At 49.9% G+C, this 21,382-nt stretch overlaps 2 protein-coding genes across 3 annotated transcripts in view; one reads left to right on the forward strand and one right to left on the reverse strand.

The window, feature by feature from the left end:
- The window catches only part of fbn2b (fibrillin 2b), a 53,255-nt gene extending 44,665 nt beyond the window's left edge, over positions 1-8,590 (forward strand). Inside the window, exons 54-66 of the mRNA XM_029254814.1 lie at positions 166-285; positions 426-548; positions 1,491-1,622; positions 2,032-2,157; positions 2,481-2,687; positions 2,811-2,936; positions 3,082-3,204; positions 3,846-3,962; positions 4,116-4,244; positions 4,337-4,456; positions 4,557-4,788; positions 5,272-5,434; positions 5,683-8,590. Coding sequence (XP_029110647.1) covers positions 166-285; positions 426-548; positions 1,491-1,622; positions 2,032-2,157; positions 2,481-2,687; positions 2,811-2,936; positions 3,082-3,204; positions 3,846-3,962; positions 4,116-4,244; positions 4,337-4,456; positions 4,557-4,788; positions 5,272-5,434; positions 5,683-6,060 — 2,096 coding nt within the window. The 3' untranslated portion in view covers positions 6,061-8,590. The remainder of the gene's footprint in view (positions 1-165; positions 286-425; positions 549-1,490; positions 1,623-2,031; positions 2,158-2,480; positions 2,688-2,810; positions 2,937-3,081; positions 3,205-3,845; positions 3,963-4,115; positions 4,245-4,336; positions 4,457-4,556; positions 4,789-5,271; positions 5,435-5,682) is intronic.
- A 254-nt stretch (positions 8,591-8,844) lies between these two features.
- LOC108919847 (cortexin-1-like) lies at positions 8,845-18,820 on the reverse strand. 2 transcript variants are annotated; one of them, XM_018728140.2, is made up of 3 exons: positions 18,751-18,820; positions 17,393-17,469; positions 8,845-11,276 (listed from the first exon to the last, which is right to left on the reverse strand). In XM_018728140.2, the coding sequence occupies exon 3, from the start codon at positions 10,525-10,527 to the stop codon at positions 10,264-10,266; it is 264 nt and encodes an 87-aa protein (XP_018583656.1). In that variant the 5' UTR covers positions 10,528-11,276; positions 17,393-17,469; positions 18,751-18,820; the 3' UTR covers positions 8,845-10,263. The 2 variants fall into 2 exon arrangements, with proteins under 2 accessions (XP_018583656.1, XP_018583657.1); XM_018728141.2 differs by lacking the exon at positions 17,393-17,469 and having other exon boundaries at positions 18,751-18,799.
- Between the last annotated feature and the right edge of the window lie 2,562 nt (positions 18,821-21,382).

Raw genomic sequence — 21,382 nt, forward strand, 5'->3', positions numbered from 1 at the left:
CCCTGCGTACTCGACACGCTTCTCTTCCTCCTTTCCAGATGGAATTTCTGCATTGTGTCGCTGTTCTCTTTGAGTCCTGTCTTCCTTCTACACCTTTTGGACCACCTTCATCTCACTTCTTCTCTTTCGTCTCCATTCGTCTCTGCTCTTGCTGGTGTGGCATAGACACGGACGAGTGCTCCATTGGCAAGCCCTGTGGCAATGGCACCTGCACCAATGTGGTGGGAGGCTTCGAGTGTGCCTGTCAGGAGGGCTTCGAACCTGGGTCCATGATGACATGTGAAGGTTAGTAGCGTGTGCGCTCCAGGCTCATAATGAATCTATCACCAGGGTATAGCCTAAACCACTCAGTGGAAACCCTGTCACATACGATGGTCTTACTCGTCCCTGTCAGTCCTTTCACCTGTCAGTCCTTCTGTCCCCAGACATCAACGAGTGTGCCTTGAACCCACTGCTCTGTGCCTTTCGCTGCGTCAACACCTTTGGCTCCTACGAATGCACCTGCCCATCAGGATACGTGCTTCGTGACGACAACAGGATGTGCAGAGGTGAGGGGAAGTCCCATTGTCATGGAAACAGTGTACTTATGCTTCAGCAGCAGGGGTATACCATGTCTGCGATGATCTTATAGGCAGCCGACTGGAGTTAGCAGGATAGTAAGGAAATAGGTTCCAAAATTAGACAGATAATGCAGCTTTTAACGTCTTCACCAATGATAAACACACTTAGATGAGTACAAACAGCTTGTTATTGCAAACTGACTGTAAGCAAAGAATTGAAAATAAGCCAAATTAGCCTAAAAATAGTGAAATAAGAGTGCGCTAATAGGAGGTCCCATGATATCTAAACTGTGTTCCACTGTGAAATGGTTGCATTGCAACTGCTAACAGACATTTTCCATTTCTTAAAATTTCTCTGTGAAGCTGACCTGACCCATTTTACACACCAGTTAACGGATGGTGGTAAAGTGCACCCAAACCGAATTGTGACAGCATTTCGGACTGCCAGAATTCAAGTCGCTATCACAATATTTACATTTCAGGTCTAGTGTACACGAGTATTAGTGGTGAAGAACATTGAGGACAGTCGTACATGTTTATGGGACTAAACAAAATAGGAGATGGTGGAGGCTGCATATTTTTATTTTCGCTTATGTTAAAATTACATTATTATTAGCTATGTTAAATTTAGAAATTGTTCTATGTTGACATTTACAGAAGTATTTCACTGAAACATCTTAAAATCTTTTTAATATATTTTAAGCACATGCATGATTTTTACAGGACTATAGGACCTAACTGAAATCAGGAGAAATCTGGATTAACCTTTCATTTATTGTGACTCAGTGATGAAAGTGACTTGAACAAAATGAATTATCAACGGACTTTTGTCTTATTTTATTGGCAGTGTACTTTCTGTGCCTCTGTCCTTCTGAGAACCACAGTGTTATTTCTGCACTTCTGCATCAAGCACTTTCTGTCCCTTTGTAGACCAGGACGAGTGTACCGATGGCCTTGACGACTGTGAGTCCAAGGGCATGACCTGCAAGAACCTCATCGGTACCTTCATGTGCATCTGCTCCCCAGGCATGCAGCGGAGGCCTGAGGGGGATGGCTGCATGGGTGAGTGAGTGATAGTTCGGGGGTGGGGGGGTCCAGGTTTACGCGTTCATTCCTCCCCCAGCAGCAGTGAGATAGGAACAATACAAGTACTGTGATATTTTGAAGCGGAGACAACCGATGTGTCTGCTGTTTGTGCTGGTTGTGTATGTGTGTGTATGTGTGTGTATGTGTGTGTGTGTTACTTTTATATAACAGTAAAAATATGAGTGTGTGAACTGAAAATTGAGACCCTCTGTATTCACTTCAGTCCGTGCAAGAACCAAGGCTTCCTGTACCCCCAGTGAATGCTTTCAGAAAGCTTCTTGAAGGGGATATAGAAAGTCTCTCGCTCCGGACTCCCACACACCTGACCTGCCGCCCACCCTCCCTCCCCCACCTCCTCCTCCTCCGCCGCTGTTTCCCCTGGCAGACCTCAACGAGTGCCGCACCAAGCCTGGCATCTGCAAGAATGGCCGCTGCGTGAACACTGTGGGCAGCTACCGCTGCGAGTGCAACGAGGGCTTCCAGCCCAGTTCCACGGGCACCGAGTGCATCGGTGAGTGGGCCACAGTGGGCGGCTCCAGAACTTCACACCATTAGCAACCAACACAGTGTTTTAGCCCAACACGAACCTGCACTGCAGGACAGCAGCTAGCACATTGCTTCAGCAATGGTGACCAGGAAAGCTTCCAACTGAAGTCCCAGGAGTGACCGTGCCGTTATACAGCTAAGTAACCTTCGCTGCTGGAACAGGGATATCCTGCTGCATTCATAAAGCATAAAAAATGTGTACAAAGTGTACAGATGGTAAGCTGTCTGCATCGCACATGCTCATAAAACTAAGCCTTGGCCTTCTTTGCTGCCCCTCTCGGCTTCCAGACAACAGGCAGGGCTTCTGCTTCACAGAGGTGCTGCAGACCATGTGCCAGCAGGGCTCCACCAACCGCAACAGCGTCACCAAGTCAGAGTGCTGCTGCAATGGCGGGCGCGGATGGGGCCCCCACTGCGAGCTCTGCCCCCTGCCCGGCACTGTACAGTACAAACGAATGTGCCCCCTGGGCCCGGGCTACACCACCGACGGCAGAGGTGAGCGGTATGCTGCCTAGTGAACCAGCCACCATGGGCATGATGCAACGCTACGGAGACCGGTTTGCGCTGAGCTCCTCGCCTGAGGGAATCCCGCAACTCACCATGTCACCTCTCTTTCAGATATCAACGAGTGCCAGGTGATGCCCAATCTGTGTAAGAACGGCCAGTGTATCAACAGCATAGGCTCCTTCCGCTGCCACTGCAACACAGGCTACACCCCTGACTTCACCGGGACCACCTGCGTGGGTAAGCCTCCTACTTGCCTCGCTAGCTGCCCTAGTCAGCAGTAAATGTGTGGCACTTGGGGATGGATCTGATTTTGTAAAACCACAAGTGCAGTGGCGTCCCTGTGACAGTTAGCCTCTGAGCTGTACTTCCTGTTATATCTCAGACGTGGACGAGTGCACCCAGTCACCGAAACCCTGCAACTTCCTGTGCAAGAACGCAGAGGGAAGCTACCTGTGCTCCTGTCCCAGGGGGTACATCCTGCAGCCTGATGGCAAGACCTGCAAAGGTGGGTGGGACATATTCTTTATTTTAGCAAAGCTACTTTGGAAAAGGGGGATGCGGTGGTGCAGTGGGTTGGACCGGGTCCTGCTCTCCGGTGGGTCTGGGGTTCAAGTCCTGGTTGGGGTGCCTTGTGATGGACTGGCGTCCCGTCCTGGGTGTGTCCCCACCCCCTCCAGTCTCACGCCCTATGTTGCTGGGTTAGGCTCCGGCTCCCTGTGACCCCGTTTGGGATAAGCGGTTCAGACTGTGTGTGTGTGTGTACTTTGGAAAAGTCACACAGATTCATTAGACATACACCTACAATATAAATATTACCATAAATGTATAAAATGAATAAATGACTATCATTTACACACCTGATTCTACTTTCCTACCTACCTGGGGTTCATTTATTTTTGCACTTGCACTACTTCCGTGTTTTTACTACACTCATGATCTCCTCTAAAGCAACACTTGGAATTGGTCATTACACACCTGTTATGTCACACAAGAAACATTGATTGTCATTAAATGACCATTTTGTGGTACAACTGCAGGACACAAGGGGTCACACACTTTCAGGCTTTTCACGTTGTACCCCTCTTGGGAGTGTTGAGCAGCCGTGTGCACATTGACCACAGCTCTTGTCCCTCATGCCAACTGCAGACCTGGACGAGTGCTCCACCAAGCAGCACAACTGCCAGTTTCTGTGCGTCAACACCATCGGGGGTTTCACCTGCAAGTGTCCTGTCGGCTTCACCCAGCACCAGACTACCTGCATCGGTGAGTGGTTCTCAGCTCCTCCACTGGCACGGTTGGCATCAGTGTAGTGGTTTCCTCCTGGGTGCAGTGGGGCACCTGCGATCTAAATGGCCAGGGGGAGAAGGTGACAGCAGTGCTACAAGTGTGGGACTCACCTCTGGCTCCGCCCTGCAGACAACAACGAGTGCAATGCCCAGCCCAATGTGTGCGGCACCCGCGCCTCCTGCCTCAACACACCAGGCAGCTTCAACTGCGAGTGTCAGAAAGGCTTCTCCCTGGACAGCAGCGGCCTTGAGTGCGAGGGTCAGGGTCGCCCCGCTTCTTTACTACACCTTAGCATGCAAATGTTCGCCTGCCCGGAACTCACGCGTCTCATTGCGTCACCCTCTTCCCAGATGTGGACGAGTGCAGCGGGAACCACCGCTGTCAGCACGGCTGCCAGAACATGCTGGGGGGGTTCCGCTGTGGCTGCCCACAGGGCTATGTGCAGCACTACCAGTGGAACCAGTGTGTAGGTGGGTGGGTTTACTGCTCCAGGCCCTGCCTCATGTCGACCGCAGCACCGTGTACAGGGTATAAACGCCTTTCTCCCTCCGCTCCCACCCCGATTCCCAGATGAGAACGAGTGCTCCAGCCCCCAGGTGTGTGGTTCTGCCTCCTGCTACAACACGCTGGGCAGCTTTAAGTGTGTGTGCCCATCTGGCTTCGACTACGAGCAGAGCGCCGGAGGCTGCCAGGATGTCAACGAGTGTTCCCTGGGAAACAACCCCTGTAGCTTTGGCTGCTCCAACACTGACGGGGGCTACCTGTGCGGATGTCCCGGCGGCTACTACAGAGCAGGACAGGGGTGAGCGCGTGGTGCATGCATGGCCTTTTCTTCACCTCCACGGAGATCCTGAGCCTGTGTGGGAAAGGACATAGTCGTTCGTGGCAACGAGGACATACAAACACTTGTTAGTTTACAAACACACGTGAACTATGGTGCTGTTTCATTAACACACACACCGCATATACAGTATTGACGTATCATTGAGCGGACGCTTTTCCCAAAAAAGCAGCGCTTCTATTGATTTACCCATTTATACAACTGACTCGTTTTACTGGTGTAATTCACAGTAAGTACCTTGCTCAAGGCCTGTGCAGCAGAAGGTGGGATGCAAGCCTGAGTGTGTTGAGTGGAAAGCAACAGTACCTCTAAGCACAATGCTGCCCACCAGCCAATAAGCTCTGATCTCTCACCGTGATTGAGTCAAACCCAGGACTGGAAGCAGATGGGGACACTTGTACGCTCCATGTTCTGAGCTGTCTCTGTCTCTTGTTTCTTCTGCAGACACTGTATCTCAGGTGTGGGCTTCCAGGGGCAGTTTGCACCTGCTCAAGAGGAGGGTGACGACGACAGCTTCCTCTCCCCAGAGGCCTGCTATGAGTGCAAGGTCAACGGTGGCAAAAACGGGCGCCAGAGGCGCAATGCTGGTGCCAATGATCTAAACAAGGTAGCTCACATCACAGCCTGGAGCTGGAGTGTCCTTTATCTAGAACATTTGTACAAGTTCTGCTCCTCTTTTTCCATTCCAGTTTTGGATGTTTGGTGAACTGCATACTGCCTGCCCCTGAAAAAACATTTAATACAATACAGTAGAATGCAGTAGAATACAATCTGCAGACTCTGCACCAGGGCTGCTTTAGTGCTAGTGGTGCAGAGCAGGCAGCCAGCTCAGTCCATCTCATTTGTCCTCTCCAGAAGGAAGGCCTTAGCATGGCCAGCGTGGACACACAGGCCTCCATCCCCATGAACCTCAGCCTGGCCCTGCTGCAGAACAAGGAGCCCCTACTGGAGCTGCTGCCTGCCCTGGAACCCCTGGAGCATCACGTGCGCTACGTCATCATTCACGGCAACCAGGATGACCACTTCCGCCTGTTGGAGCGCCGCGACGGCAAGACCGTGCTGCAACTGGGCCGCCAGACCCCCCTGCCGGGCTCTTACCGCCTGGAGATTGCCAGCCTGCCCCTGTTTGGTCCACGCAAGCTGCGGCACCTCGAGGACCAGCATGACAGCGACTACCTGCTGGGGGAGATCGGCGATGCCCTACGCGTCAAGCTGGACATCCACCTGCACTGAGTACCGTCTGTGGACTGCCGGCTGCCGGCTCCCCACACCACACCCCTCACCCCCCCACCCCCCACCCCATGGGGCAGTCTTTAAAGAACTGAGTCAGCCATCCACCACTTTTTTGTTCACTATTTGTTCTTTTTTTGTCCTTCCCCATTCACTTGCCCACTCAGCCCCTGCATGGGGTACATTGCCAGAAGGTGCCCGATTTTTGACCCACAAATTCCCCCCAGTGTTTCTGTTTGGGTTCGACAGACCTGACATGTGGAACCACTTGACTATTCTCTTCAGCTAGAGGGAGCTCAGTTACGATTAGGGCAGATAGTTAGGGATGGAGAGAGAGAGAAGTGAATGTCAATTTCTTTGCATTATGTACACTTTTATTTAGTCTTCAGAGGTTATCTTGAGCCACTGACTAGACATATAGCCCGACATCAACTATTGGCAAATTTGTGTCAAAGACTTTTTGGGACAAGATGAGAATTGCTTGTTCTGCTTGTGAAACAGGTCTCCAAACACTCACTCACTCACTCACTCACTCACTCACTCACTCACCTGCCTGTAGCGTCAGTCATATCACAGTACTGGGGTCAAAGATCACACCATGCTACATTCATTTACTGTTATCTCCAATCCACAGTGTTTAAAAGTAGGACTCGCGTTCACACGAAGGACTGCAGCATTTCAGGTGTTTCAGGAGGAAAACTTAACGCCGTGTAAAGCGCAGAAGGTGAAGCAACTCTTCCGTACTCTCGATATAGTCATCTCGCAACATGAACCCAACGTTTAGGTGCCCTGGGTGTGTTTGCTTGTGCTGTGGCATTCTGTTACCTCAACCGTCTTCAGAAAAACAAAAAAAACTGTTTTATTGCTGCCTCTGAGCAGCAGGGGGCCACACTGTCCCTCATCAAGAGAACCTATGGCGAGCACATCCCTCCTGAACCACGAGGTTTGGGTTGGGCTTCGTCTCTGTCTGCTTACTGTTAGCGCTCAGAACCAGAGGTTCAAAAAGACAAACTGGACATAACTCTGCTGGTGCTGCGGTTTCATCGTGCACTGAAGCTTTGCCAATATATCAGGGAGATTTGCCAAAGAAAAGCGGCAAACCAAACACTGACCACACACTTGTGGCAGGATGAGGACCAAAAGTAATGATGCAGTCATAGTGCGTTAGTGAGCGCTGTAAATCTGTCAGTTTGAACCTCTTATTCCGCCCCCCACTCTCCTTTTTAACTATCTAGCGTACTTTGAGCAAATACATTCCTTAAACACACTGACTTGACAAAGGCTGAGCGAGAACGAAAATGCAGCAAGCGGACAGTGGGCACGAAACTTGTGCGCATCTGTTCCAGCACACACCAAAGACGCACACACAGGCGACCTCAAGCAAAGGAAACACTCGTCAGGTTAGCTCTTTAGCCTTTGTCACAACCTCGCTGAAAGAAACGACGGTGCTACCCGCTTCCAACTGTATGACACGCAAAAAAGTGACATTTTTTTATTAGGTATTGTTGTTTGTATTTGTGTGTCTTTTTGTACTGTGTCATTATTCAACTTGCTTGAGAATTAAATTGTATATTTTTAAGTGAAATGTAGGTTTTTTTAAAAAATTTTTTTCTAAATGCATCATGGCTGCCGAACCAAAAACTTTGAAAAGCAAATATTGAAGGCCTGATACGTTTGCTGCGCTCAGAATCTCCAGGACAAATTGGTCAGAGATTGTCGAGCGCCGCCAGGAAACGCCACCGTTTCAGCGTTTACTGGTGCGCAACGTCTATGAGCTCCCGGCCCTCACCAGTTTTTTTAAGGGGCCCGTGAGAAGGTGGCGCGACAGAGCGCTGGCCCAGACCGGTCGACGCTCTAACAAAAAGAGCGAGTCCAAACGGAGCCGCGCAAACTCAGGCCTTCAGGCACTTGATCGTCTTGAGTGGTCTTAAGTGTCTGGTGCTAAACAACAATGACCTTCAGCGTGTGAACATCGCAACTGCTGCACTGTACTAAAGCCTGAGCTGTATTTATGCATAACCGCCTCTAACCTGGGAAACCTGTATACTTTGTATCTTTCTTCATTGGTTTTGTTCTGTTTGATTTGCCACTACATGTAAGAATGTGTGTGTGTGTGTGTGTGTGTGTGTGTGTGTGTGCGCGTGTGCGTGTGTGTGTGCGTGTGTGCGCGCGCGTGTGTACTGTATCTCAGCTCCAGCGACAAACTTGAAATGCCCTGGTTCCGTCACTCTGTAACACTCGTGCTGCGGGGGGGAGGGGGGATGGCCTTTCCTTACAAGTGTACGAGGAGAAAGCTGTACGCTGTGCCTCAGACAGGAGCCAAACGTGGGTTTTCAGAACGACCGCTTGAGCCATAAGCAATTTTGTATTTTGAAAATCCAATGACTTTGGATCCAGCGCCAACCCTCCTTCACATGCATTTCAACTGACGGTTTGCAGACATATAACTTTTGTAAACGTTTCTTGCGTTATGCTGGGAGAACTTAACAAGCATTCTTTTGAGTTTGGGCACATACATTTTAAATCTGTACTGTTAGTGGTTGACTTTTTTTTTTTTTTTTTTTTTTTACACTTGTTGGAAACATAAAATGGCAATAAAAATATTGTGGGTTATATTTTTAAAGAGGTGTCGTCTGAGTTTCTAGGTGAATACGGACAGGATCTCTGGACTCAGCTCAGGAGTACCTACACAGGTACAGTTTTTCCTACCAGCATCAGTAAAAAATGTTTCTAGGCAAAACGTAGAGTGGAAAGATCCCGTTTTATTCAAGCAGTAATGCTGCACAGCAGACAAAAACGGTAGGAAAAATATCCCATCTACTTACAAATGTCAAAAACACATGGTCAAAACTCCTCCTAGCTGAATCTTACACCTGCTTCTCTAGGCTTGGCTCCAAAATCCAGTAATATTCCAGTAATAAAGGTATAAATGGGGGGGAGGGGTGAAAAAAAATAGTAAAAAGAGACTCCAAATTTGAGCCGGAATAGAAAAATAAAGCGTATCCAACATCTCTAAAAGTTGCTGCAGTATCACAATGTTTTCATCAAGCCTGGTTAAATAGACTAGCACTGGGAAGGTGAACATTTAATATCAACATTAAATATCTTCATATGGCTTTTTAGTTATAGACAAAACACAGCAATTACATAGAAAAAGCCCAGAACCGTTAAGTACATAACACTGCCATCAATGAAGAAAAAAAAAAAAAAAACTCTTAAAGGGACCATGTTTCTTTAAAGACTTCTTAAAGGGACAAAAGCTACCCTGAACAACGTCACCTAATCCAGCGTCACTTGCATATCCATAGCTACAACATCTAAGTGGAAAACAAAGTAAAATAAAATGGAGGTAACATTCACATTTACTTTCCAGAGGTGCTAAGGAACATACACCTGGTTTTAAGTCGGCTGCGTTGGTCAACGGCCATCAAGAGTTTTCCACGTGGGTGAAAAGTAGGCAGCGCAACGTATTACCCTGGTATTCGCCATGTGATTTAAACATAAGGAGAGGGGAGCTGTCAGACATGATGATGGCTCTATTACCCCCAGTACCCTATAAGTTACCCTAAACCTTTACCTCCTTTCATACAGAACATATCCTGCAGCGCTCCATCAAAACTCATGGCACATGTACTGTATAACACTAAAGGTGTTTATTCCAGGAAGTAAACAAGTTATTGGTCTGCTTTTGACATCCAAGACAGGCCCATTGCTTCATGGATGTGTTTGTACCACACCCTGGCAGACAGTGGTGGGATTGTGGAATCTGCTCCTCCTTCAAAAGACACTCTTTCACACTCACTTGGTGTGAAAGGTCTCGTCCCACCTCTACACCTGGAGCCGACCGCAAGAGTTATACTGCACGGGTCCCACCGTGACGACATCTTCGGCCATCCTTACTGACAGTGAAACGAGAACGAAAGGGCAGCGCGCCTGACTGTACTGGACACGTCACACACCACCCACTCTGATGAACGTCACTCAAGCGGAACAGATGAGGTCCGTTTGCGATACTGCGTGGAAAAGAAGAACATTAAACAAAAAGTGAATGATGGAGAGAGCGTGTTGCCTTTCCAACCTCAACCTGTTTTGGTAAATTAAGGGGAAGTAAGGTGGAGGTTCACTGCAGGGCAAATTCTCTGGGCTGCAGCTCGGGTTAAGGCAGCTGTGTCCACCGTTGTCCCTCCTCGCCTTCCTCCCCGGCAGCTACACCAGCGCGTAGTCGAACTGGCCTCTCTCCAGTCCCTCCTTGTGGTCCGTCCAGGAGGAGGCGGGCATGCGGCTGTACGGGTCCAGCAGGATGCGGAAGCAGCGCACCAACAGGAAGAGCAGGAAAAGCAACAGGAGTCCTACGAAGGCAAATGCCGTCTTCTGCTCGGCATCACCAGCCAGTGGGGGCCCGGTGGGCAGCCCTGCCACGGAGGGTCCTGGGGACAGCAGCTCGTAGTCCAGGGTGGGGGCATCGGTCATTCTCCAAGGGGCACGGCGGCAGAATTTACAGATCGTCTGGGCGGTAGGGTGAGCGGACAGGTGGGCCAGATTGGGGCGCTCTTTACTTCCAGCCAATCAAAGTGCTGGAGAGACAGCGCAGCAGCGTCTTTCTGAAGAGGGACACACGGCTGGACGTGGCCCCCCGCACTGAGAGCAAGTAACTCGGGAGTAGCCTGAGCACCCGTTTAAATAGCCGACAGCAGAGCCCAGCCTGCTTGCTGGCGCCTAATTGGCTGGGAACGGGAAGCTCATTTCCGGGCGTCTACAGCGTATGATAATCTGACAGGAGCACTTGCCTATTCGAGTCACATTGCCAAGCAAGAGGGCTAAGAGATACCTGATCGGAGCGCTGCAGATCGACAAAGTCGCCTGTGAAGAGCAACAGACCTCAGAGCGTCGGTGAATCAGCGGGCCTGAGCTCAACAGCGGCGCCACGAAAAATTCAGAGCCGAGAGACTCCGCCTTACCGCCTGTTCTCCAGGTGCTGAGGTAACGTGTCCGCACGACGCGTCACTACGGCCTCACACTCAAAGGTCCTTAACGGCACGAGACAAGCAAAGTCGCTGAGGTGACGGCAGCAGCTGAGCCTTATGTTGAAAAGCAAAGAGCGACGGTGGGTCGATGGCGGGGGTCGGACCAGATGACTGGTGCTGGGAAACAGCCAGATGGACAGGTCCTCCCAGGAGGGGTCTCCGTAGTTCCGCGTTGTCAGGCTCCCCTTCACGCACCTCAAAAACATGAAACAAACAGAGAGCAAGAATCACACTTGGCTGAAAACCCACACGTGATCGTGCCCACCTCCCCCGGGAGCTCCTATGTACTTCAGATGTACAGGACCTTGGCAGCTGCTGGTCGAGCTCCAGCCAGGCAGCAAAAAGGATGTGTTGACATTTCTCGGGTGCGACTTGTGCTATTAACCACTGAAGTGACATTCGGCTCAATTCAGCAATTAGCGGGAAGACCATTAGTGCTGCTCAACAGGTGTGTGGAGAAGGAAGAAAGAAGGAAAGAAACAAATATATCCCTGTAAACACTGACACTGCACACGTCCCCTCAAGGATCATTAGGAGAGACAGGCGAGATCAGGTGTCCACTGCTGAATTATACCGACTACATCGTCAGTAATTGTTCTTATGCGTTCCATACTCCCGTGCCAGATGGTTGCATTTCACGGGGGAGGAGCGCTGGGGGCCACAAAGCAACAGGGGCAAGGGGAGCAGGAGGGGAGCAGCAGCGAAGCATCGAGCAAAGACAAAGAAGAGAGGGGAGGTGAGCGCAGGGGATCCACACACTGGGAAGCCATGTGTATGAGACAGAACAACAGAGGAGAAGCCTAAGCACAGGCGTGTGTGTGCGCGCATGTGCGTGTGACAGCAGAGGCACGCAGGTCCCTGGTGCGCATGACTGCCGCTGAAGGCTGTCACCCTGTCATTCTCAGATGTCCCCCAGCAGCCAGAGGCTCTGCCAAGTGCTCTCCATCACCAAGGGCCCGTCGCTCAACTCTCGGGCCTGACAGGTGAGAGACGGCGTCACGCCAGCTGCTCCCGGGGGGGCGACACACAGCTTCCACCAGACTGCCTGCACTCCGCTCCGTTGTTCCCATTGGAAACGGGCATCTCGCAAACGCTTTCAGCCGACAGGCACGGAGTCTCGCTGCGAAAGAGGACATCCGCCAGCAGACAGCTCTGTGCTCCGAGGTGACGCGAGGGCTCACGTGCAGGGTGAGGAGCGGCACCGTGGCAGGAGAGCGTTGCCGGGCAGCAGCCCACATTCCACCTTCAGGTGAGCCACACACCCTCGTGGCCGCAGCACATGCGAAGAGGCCAGCAGGAGCTCCGCTGCAGAGCCGTGTGAGTGTGGGACACACACACACACACACACACACACACACACACACACACACACACACACACACACACACACACAAGGGAACTGATGGTGTTGAGTTTTTTTTCCCCCTAAACTACACAATTATCTACACATTTACACAGTCATGTAATTGTACTGGAGCAAGTCAGCATGAGTACCTTACTCAAGGGTACTACAGCTGGAGGTGGGAATCAAACCCAAGACCAAAGGCAGCAGCTCTAACCACTATGCTACCAGTTGTCCCCATACACACCACATGCATGCAGCACTTACTGCCTCATTTCATGAACACCTAGCAGCCCAACCGGAGGCAGATCGCCATGGAAACAGCACAACAGCACATCGACAACGTGCGTCCTGCAGCAGGGGGATGTGCTGCTGCATGGTGAGTCCACACCAGTAACTTGTGGCACAAAGCCGCCTTCGTGACACCAATTACTGCGTTATTTCTAAAACAGGCTGAGCCCCAATATAGACAGGGAACCGTCCCACCCTCATTTCCATAGCAACTGTGTTTCAGAGTACAACATGTAATTAAGTACTATAATGTACTAACTAGTGGGGCATACACTCCCAATGCCTGTCACCAGTTGAATCTGAGAGCAGGAGGAAGAAGAAATGACAAAAAGTCATGCGGTGTTTCCCAGCTGTCCCACCTCCGCAGTTATTGCGGTGCTCAACACACGTGTCCATTTGCCTTTCTTGGACAAAATATCCCTCTGGCTCCGAGACGCACCAGCTCAGAAGACCAGGATGGCGCATTTGTCTTGATTGCTGGCTGCTTATCTGCGCAGTGAATTGTTACTGTTTATGCACAAATTGGTGGGTTGTACAAAAGTGCTTCGAAAACTTTTCATATTAATTATATTATAAACACAATTGATAATATCATACATTTTATTATTTCATAAAATATCATCAGCCTAACAGATAGCAGCATGCCTCAAATACAGACAGATGGGAGAAGAAGTGCATTTGGACGACGCGGCACCGGTCCTCTACAGAACGGTGCTACTGTAATCCTGTGACCCTGAGCCGTGCACCGCTCTTTGGTTGGAATGAGAGGCCTGGGGGGGCGATGTGGGGAGGCCACCGAGCACAGGGAAGCGAAACTGACTCCAAGAAGCGGCACATTCCTCTTCCTGCAAAGCTGCGGCTCGAAGCCGGAAACAGGAGACTCTTCGACATCTCCGGAAAGCAAAGAGCGCCAAAGTGCACGAGCAGACAAGGCATGTGGTTTTAAAGCAGTCAGCAAATCACAGGGGAGTAAAAGCATCGAGTCATCATCACATCCGATTCGTCCCTGTGGTTCGCTTCACTTCACTTCCACCATCGGGCGTGTGTGTGCGCGCGTGTGTGCGCGCGTCTCACAGGGAAGCAAAAGATGGACTTGCTGTAACAGCAGCAATCCAGAAGCAGACCCATGTAAGCGTGCTGATGCATGGAAGCCTGCAACGCAATACCTATCCATCGAGCCAAGTAAACGAGGGTAAAAGCAACGTCGAGCGGGCGATTCGCAACCGCTCCTCTCATCTCCAGCACACTGCTGTTTATCAACTGAGACGCTCTCTGGGGAGGGGGGGGGAAGAGTCCTTGAACGTATCCGGCGATTACTTGTGGAGGAAACTCAGCTCAAAATGACAAGAGCCATCAAGTGCCATTACTCCAGAGTAGCGCTTATGGAGCCTTTTTCCAAAAGACAGGCACCAGTAATAATAATAATAATAATAATAATAATAATAATAATAATAATAATAATATTATAGAGACAAAGTTTCCAATGTGCTCCTAGGGAAGGAGGCACTGCAAAAGTGATACTGCACTAAATTCACCCGCCACACCAGGTGCTGCAGTGGTATGAACAAAATAACTTGCCATATTGTCCTCTGCCATCTATCACTGTTCACCGTTGCTTTCAAAACGCCATTTCCGCCAGTAAAAGTAGTGCAGTAGAACACACAAGAATGGAACTACCGTGCCTCTGACTCACAAGTGCAACGAGCACAGAGCAACAAGGATTTTAACCAACCGACCAGTTGATTTCAATAACCGCGTGTCCCAAGCAGGGTCGTGGCGAGAAGGAGCCTATCCCAGAGACATTGGGTGCAAGGCTGAAGGGGTGGGTGGGACACATCCTGGATGGGATAAGAAGGGATTTTAAGGATCACATTTCCTTTCGTAATAAAAACTGGAATCATCCCCCTCCCAACATTCCATTCCATACAAGACCCCCTCCACAGTACAATTCACTGCTCTACACAAATATCTTCTACTGATGTAGTTTTCATTGCCCTGTAAAACCAAGTACAATTCTGCAATTGAATATGTATTTGTTGCGTTAGGTGCAACTCCACTCGGTGGTCTTACATCATTATTACTCAAGTAGCCGACACGTCTCTCTCTAAAGCAACTGACATAGTGAGCTTTGCAGTCGTGCAACTGGGTGAGAATTTCAGTAAGACTATTAACTATTTACCCATTTGTACAGCTGGCTCGTTTATTTCACACAAGCGCCTTGCTCGGGGTGCTACCGCAGGAGGCAGGGTTCGAACCGGGGTCCTTTGATTGCAAGGCACCCTGCTGCTCCCCCAAAAATGCCCAAGTAACTTCTTCTGTAGAAGAGAGCGAAGCCCCTCGGCTGCCATCGCTCCACCGTAAGGAGAGCCTGAGAAACGAAGCCTGACCCCCTCCATTCACCCGATCTCAATCGAACCCTCGTCGGCCAATAAAGACAAGGGAAACTAAGCAGCTCAATTAAGAAATACAGCCGTTGGAAGCGAGAGAGCATTTCGGTGTGGCCAGAAGACGGCTTCCAGGAGGAAATTCACGCAGCCTCTCAGTGCTGAGCATGCATTAAAGAGGAGTTGAGAATTGAGTGCTTAACGACTGCTGACCTTTTAAAATAATACACTGGACCACAGGTGGAAAAAAATTGCTACTAATATTCTCTGAAGAGCCCACGTTCTCAAAATTCAAGTATGAATACAGTTCCGTCCGTTCGTTCATTCATTCACCATAAACCTGAAGCAATGCCTACCCAGGGACAGAAAAAGACACATCCTTTAAATACTGTGGATGATATACGAGTCCTGTGCAAAAAATTAATTTCTATTCCCCGGCACAGGCCATTTTATGCGATCCTCTGCTTGAACGTGTCAAGAAATTGCCCACCTCACCTCTTTAAATTAGTGACTCATACAAGGGAAGCAGAGTTTACATGAGGTGCGAAAGACACCACTTATATTTAAAAAAAAAATAAATAATACATTTTGGTACAAGCCAATAAAAGGGAATGTGCTGCGTAGCTCAGCTCCATCAAAGCCTTTTACAGCAACGGTTCCTTTTCTCTAGCTGTTAAAAACAAAGGGGTGGAAGAGAAAGAAACAGCGTTCAACAATGCGCCACGGGGGTGTCAGCTGTGCGACTGCAACACAAAACTCGGAGAGCTGAAGGTCAGCAGTCGAATTGGCGACTCTCTTAAGCCCATCGTAACAAGGCTGTGACCATCTACACATCTTTAATTTACTTCCCAAATCACGGTGACATGAAATATTCAGCTGCGCAGGGGACGGGGACAGGTGACAGCGAGTCTTGGGAGAGCTCCGTCTCCTTATTGGAAACTCCTGCGCGTGGCAGGGCGGTGACAGCATGCAGCGGAGGACCGGCCCAGGGGAAGGCAAGTGCTGTCCGCCCGAAAACTGCCAACGTCCGTGTGAAGCCTGTCGGGCATTCGAAACAGAAACAGAGTGACATCGGACGGCTTTAGGACGGGTGGGGGCGGAATGCCGGAATATGGAGTAGTCAGCACTCCCGAAGTGAGGGCGGGGGGACAGGGGACAGAGCGGAGCACTATGAAAAATACATGCATTCGCCACACCACAGCGCAGTCACATTTCGGCGATGTCCACATTCACCCTGCAAAGGTCGAGCCAACTTGTGTGGTACACGCTTTGACGGCACTGAGGTCACTCTGAACGAGGAAAGGACAACACGGTCCAAATGCGAGAGCGGCAGGGCACCACTCCAGCAGGTAGCGTGGCGGTTAAGGGCACCAATTTCGTGCCTCAAGGTTCCTCTTTCCAGTGCCAAGGTGAGGCTCACTTTAACACTGCTACACCAGTGTGTTGGTAACTCACCGGGTCCTGTACGACGAACGACCGCATCCGCGAACCGACCGGATGACAGTAGACGGTCAACGGCTGCGAACGGCGAACTAACATTGGGCAAACTGCCCACTGCCAGCACAGCTCGACTTAACGTAACCTTCCCTTTCGGCAGATGCCTGTGGGCCAGGTTTGCGCCCTCGAGGGCCGATTATCGCGAAGGGCAAAGAGTCGAGCGCGACAACGGAGAGACCTGATTAAGGTTCCGCTAAGGCCTGGAAACACAGCTCGCGCTGTGTGGGAGTGCTGGCACAACTGACCCGAGAGACAGAAAAGCTACTTGCTGTACAGTCAACGTTACAGCAGGACACACGTTTGAGATTTAGCGGCGCACGTCAAGCTGAGCAGCGCATTCTATTCCGAGGAGCCGGTCTGCTCCCCAACCCCCAACGGCCCCACAAAGACAAATTAATACCCCTGAGAGCGGGCCGTGCGGCTCACGGCTGTCTTTAATGCAAGTGCAGCAAGGTGCTGATAAAAGCCCCCCCCCCGTGTCAGTTGTCCAACGGTCCCACCACTTACAGCGAACATCTGAGGCGCAGCCTTTGTCTATTCTCCACCGCACCGCCGTGGAATCCGACCAGACTCGTTTGCGGTCATGGCCACAGCGAGGTGAAAATGGTCCTTAACATCACATCTGAGAGCGTACGGTGCGAGGGAGGAACGTGAGCGGCGGCCAGCGGACGTGTACAAAGCTTCAGTCCCTTAACCCTCTGTGCCTGGAACCTGCTACCAGTGTCGCACGTCCCCAAAACAGGGTACATGTGACGTTCTCCCAGTCTTCCTCTCCTCCGATTCCCGGCACTGCGCACCTGCACACCTTCTGTACGTTCGCGCATCAAGTGTCCCCCCAGATGATGCCGAAAGGCTGTTCAGCTCACTGGCATTTCTGAAAAAAAAAAAAAGGGATGCAGCCATAAACAGTTAACAAGTGGAGAAATTATATTGTTACACACTTACAAAAGCCACCTAAGTACTACGGTATCATCTCTTTTATGGTTGGTTCTTTTGTGAGAAATAGCAGCAAATATGCGCAACCTTAGAATATTACCAAATATTAACTGGTCATTTTTTCTTTTATACAGTGGTTTGGAAAACACACACACAAACACAAACACACACCATGCCCATGGCATATTAATGCACCATTTGCATGAACCTCCGGGTTCTGGAGTGGCCCATAAACCTGGAATCGATCCCGAAGCTCCCATTAAAGCTACTGATGGGACTGGAAAGACACCCAGCATCCAAAATCCATAATCCATAATCCATAATAATTCCACACGGGGGGAGGTGTCTGGTAAAAGTTGTACTGAGAAGTATCTGCTATGACACATGGCCCCGATTTTTAACGTAAAGAATTATATATATATTAAATATATAAAATGCATATTAAAACATTTAATCAATACTTGATAGTGAATAAATAACGACACACAACACATGCACTAATTATACACAGATACATAAATAAACATTTATTTATTTATCATGGACATACGGATGATTAGTGCATAATCATGTGTTCGCTCCCGGTTCCCGCAGTGTGTTTTGTTCGCAAAGTGTTCGCGCTGCTCCGCGGTGTCTCGCGCACCGACACAAAACACACCATCCAACTTCACGCAGCAACTTCGGCACGAAGCTCAGCCGCGCGACACACCGACTGACACACTCCCTCACACACGCGCGCGCGCGCGCGCGCACTCGTCACGTCTGCCTCCCGTAGTCGCCTCGCGCCGCCTCGCCACACACCACCGTGCGCGCGAGTCGTGAACCTTCCTAAAGCGCTGCGTCAGACTGAGCGTAATATATTAACGAAGAGAAAATTCACTTCCACAAACTAAGCCCAAGGGCTGCCTGCCGAGTGAAACCGCGTCCAGTAGTGAGTAATAGCAGCCGCGAAAATAAGCGCATTTTTGATTTTTTATTCCACAGAACGCCGGTACACACAGCCTCTGGCACATCATTAGCCACCGGCGACGTTTCTTTCTCGCAACTTAAATTCTGGACAACAGAATTATAAAATGAACAGTAGTAACAGTTCACCGAAGGAAGCGCAAGGAAGGAGACACATTTTCACACACTCGTCCCCTGAACGGAGCGGAGCACTGCACAAGTGCGTGTGTGAGGGAGTGGTGGCGGTGGCGGTGGCTGTGGCGGCGGCTCCTACCTGTTGTTCGCACGGCTCGCGCTCCCAGACAGTCAGTGCCGCGCGCCGGTCACCTACCCTACCCGCCGCCTCCGACGCTCTTTAATAGGGCCTCGACCGGCCCTCCTCTCAGTGCCACGGGCAGCGGCGCGCGAGGCGCATTCTTAAAGGCACATTCCACCGAGAGAGCGAGAGAGAGCCCCACGATACGGTCACACGCACACACACAGAGTGATAATATCAGCGACAGAGAGTCCTAGTTACCATAGTACCGTCACTATGGCTATGACCGACACATACTAGTTAGGGCAGTGGTAAGAGTGACAGACTAGTTAGCAGCGCTACTGGTAGGTTAGAACGAACCTGCTACTGGGTTTCCTTCCACCGCCAGTGAAAACACCACCTTGCCTTTACTTGGTCAGTCGATACTAAGTACTATCAGTTATTAGTCGCTAGGCTGCTCTTGTCTCCCCGCACACTTCCGTTATTGACCCATTTATACAGCTGCGTGTTTTTACTGGAGTAAATGTGAGAAAGAACTCAGCTTAATGGTGTCATGACAGGAAAGGAAAGGGGGGCTTCAGGTTCCGAGCCCATACCCTTGACTGTCATTCAGCTTGCAGCGATGGTCGCACGTCAGCGGACGCTACCGACGTGAGACAAGGCGGACGAAGGTGCTGCGGAGTGGACGTTTTTAAACGGTTACCCGTTTTTCCCGAAACTCCGGCCGCCTTTGACCCGAGCGACCTCTCGAGCTGCCGGCTGTTTGGACGTTATGGACGCGCAGCATGCGCGCTGCTCTGGAGACAAGAGGTGAACCAGGTCTCACCTGGAATTCTTCACACTTTAGCGACTGCCCTCCGGCCTCTGCTGTGCGTTATATCACACAAGATAAAAAATAAAGCAATGAAGGAATATAAAATCGCTTAGAGTCTCACTAAATACCACACACACACACACAGTTTCAGAACCTCTTGTCCCATACAGGGTCACAGAGCCAACCCGGTAACACAGGGCATAAGGGGAGGGGACACACCCAGGACAGGACGCCAGTCCGTCGCAAGGCACCCCAAGCAGGACTTGAACCCCAGACCCACCGGAAAGCATGACTGCGGTCCAACCCACTGCGCCACCGCACCCACATTCCACTAAATACCACATTCATAATATATCCGTTAATAATAAGCGGTGCCTTCATTGAATGAATGAATTACTTTAGTGCTCACCTTACACACACACACTCGCAAAAAGAATATCACACCAGCTTGGTGCATTGCACTGGACGCCAAGGAAGTGTTTTTTTTCCACGAGTTTAGATAATAGGCAGTGCTCTGTATTCACACAGCTCACAATGACCAGCGTTCTCCATCATCTATTATAACCAATAAATGCGCTATTGGAAGCATCTTCCATTTTCCGCCCCCTGACTGAGTCAGGATTTAGGCTAGTATTGATTATACAATCTCAGTGTTTACAGGCTCCTTTGTACATGAATGCTGTTACACAATGAATTTTTTTCAGTTTACCTGACATGGACTTGGTAAAGTGAGCCAGATAGACACAAATTTTTGTTTTTTAAACTGTACATTCTGATTATGACTGATTATTATTCTGATTACTGGATTGCAAGACTCCATACGCATATAAACATAGTACTCAGATTCTGAAGGGTTACGGTAAAATGGGCATCGCTTGTAAAGTTCAACAAACAATCAGATGTCTTTCATATTAGCATATATATATAATTTTTTAATTGCTATCGCTACTTTATATCGTAGATTGTACACTAGAGTTTCTTAACCTGGGGTCTGCAGAAGTGTTGCAAGTGCTTCTAGAAGCACTCGCTTGCTTTTGAAAATAATACTGTCAAGCTACAAGCCGCTACCATTTTTGACATAATCCTAAGTGAAGGTAATCGGGTCTCAATAAATTCGGTGTAGAATTTACTTGCTTCGTATTCGCAGTTACGGATTTCCATTTGGACGTTTTTCTAGGAGGGCTGCTTAGAATATGAGATATAGAGGGGGTCAATTACATAGAGATGCTTCAGAACACCTTCTCCATTCTACAGGAAACAGGTAATAAATACTCCAAAGCCATAGGAATCTGCTCGGGTCATTTCCATGTTCCGTTTGACTGTTCTGACTTTGTAACCGCAAATGTTGCAGTGAAAAAGTGTGTGTGTGTGTGTGTGTGTGTGTGTGTGTGTGTGTGTGTGTGTGTGTGTGTGTGTGTGTGTGTGCATGCGTCTACCGGGGGTTCCCCTGCAGGCATCACATCAAAACACTTGAGACACATTTCCTTGCACAGTTGCCCTGTAAACGGACCGGGCCGTCCATCTGCTCTTCAACACTGTGCCCATCTGCCCACCTGCTGCCACAACAGCGGCATCCCGTGCCACCGCTGCCAACAAACCCTTTGACCAGGAGCCGGGTGGGACGTCTCACTCCGGATGTACGAGCAGTCTGCAGCAGCTCACCCTTTGTCTTCAAACACCCCAAGAGCAGGTACAGGGAGGCAATAACGAGTAACTAACTGCTCATATTAGACGGTGTAAACTATTCAGAAGTAGCCTTCGTGATCCTCGCTGGAGCAAAGGCTAATGGTCACAAGCAGTCGGTGCTGTGACTTCCAGGGGAACAAAACCTTGCCG

This window comes from Scleropages formosus, chromosome 9 (assembly GCF_900964775.1).
Source record: "Scleropages formosus chromosome 9, fSclFor1.1, whole genome shotgun sequence".
NCBI classification, from domain to species: domain Eukaryota; kingdom Metazoa; phylum Chordata; class Actinopteri; order Osteoglossiformes; family Osteoglossidae; genus Scleropages; species Scleropages formosus.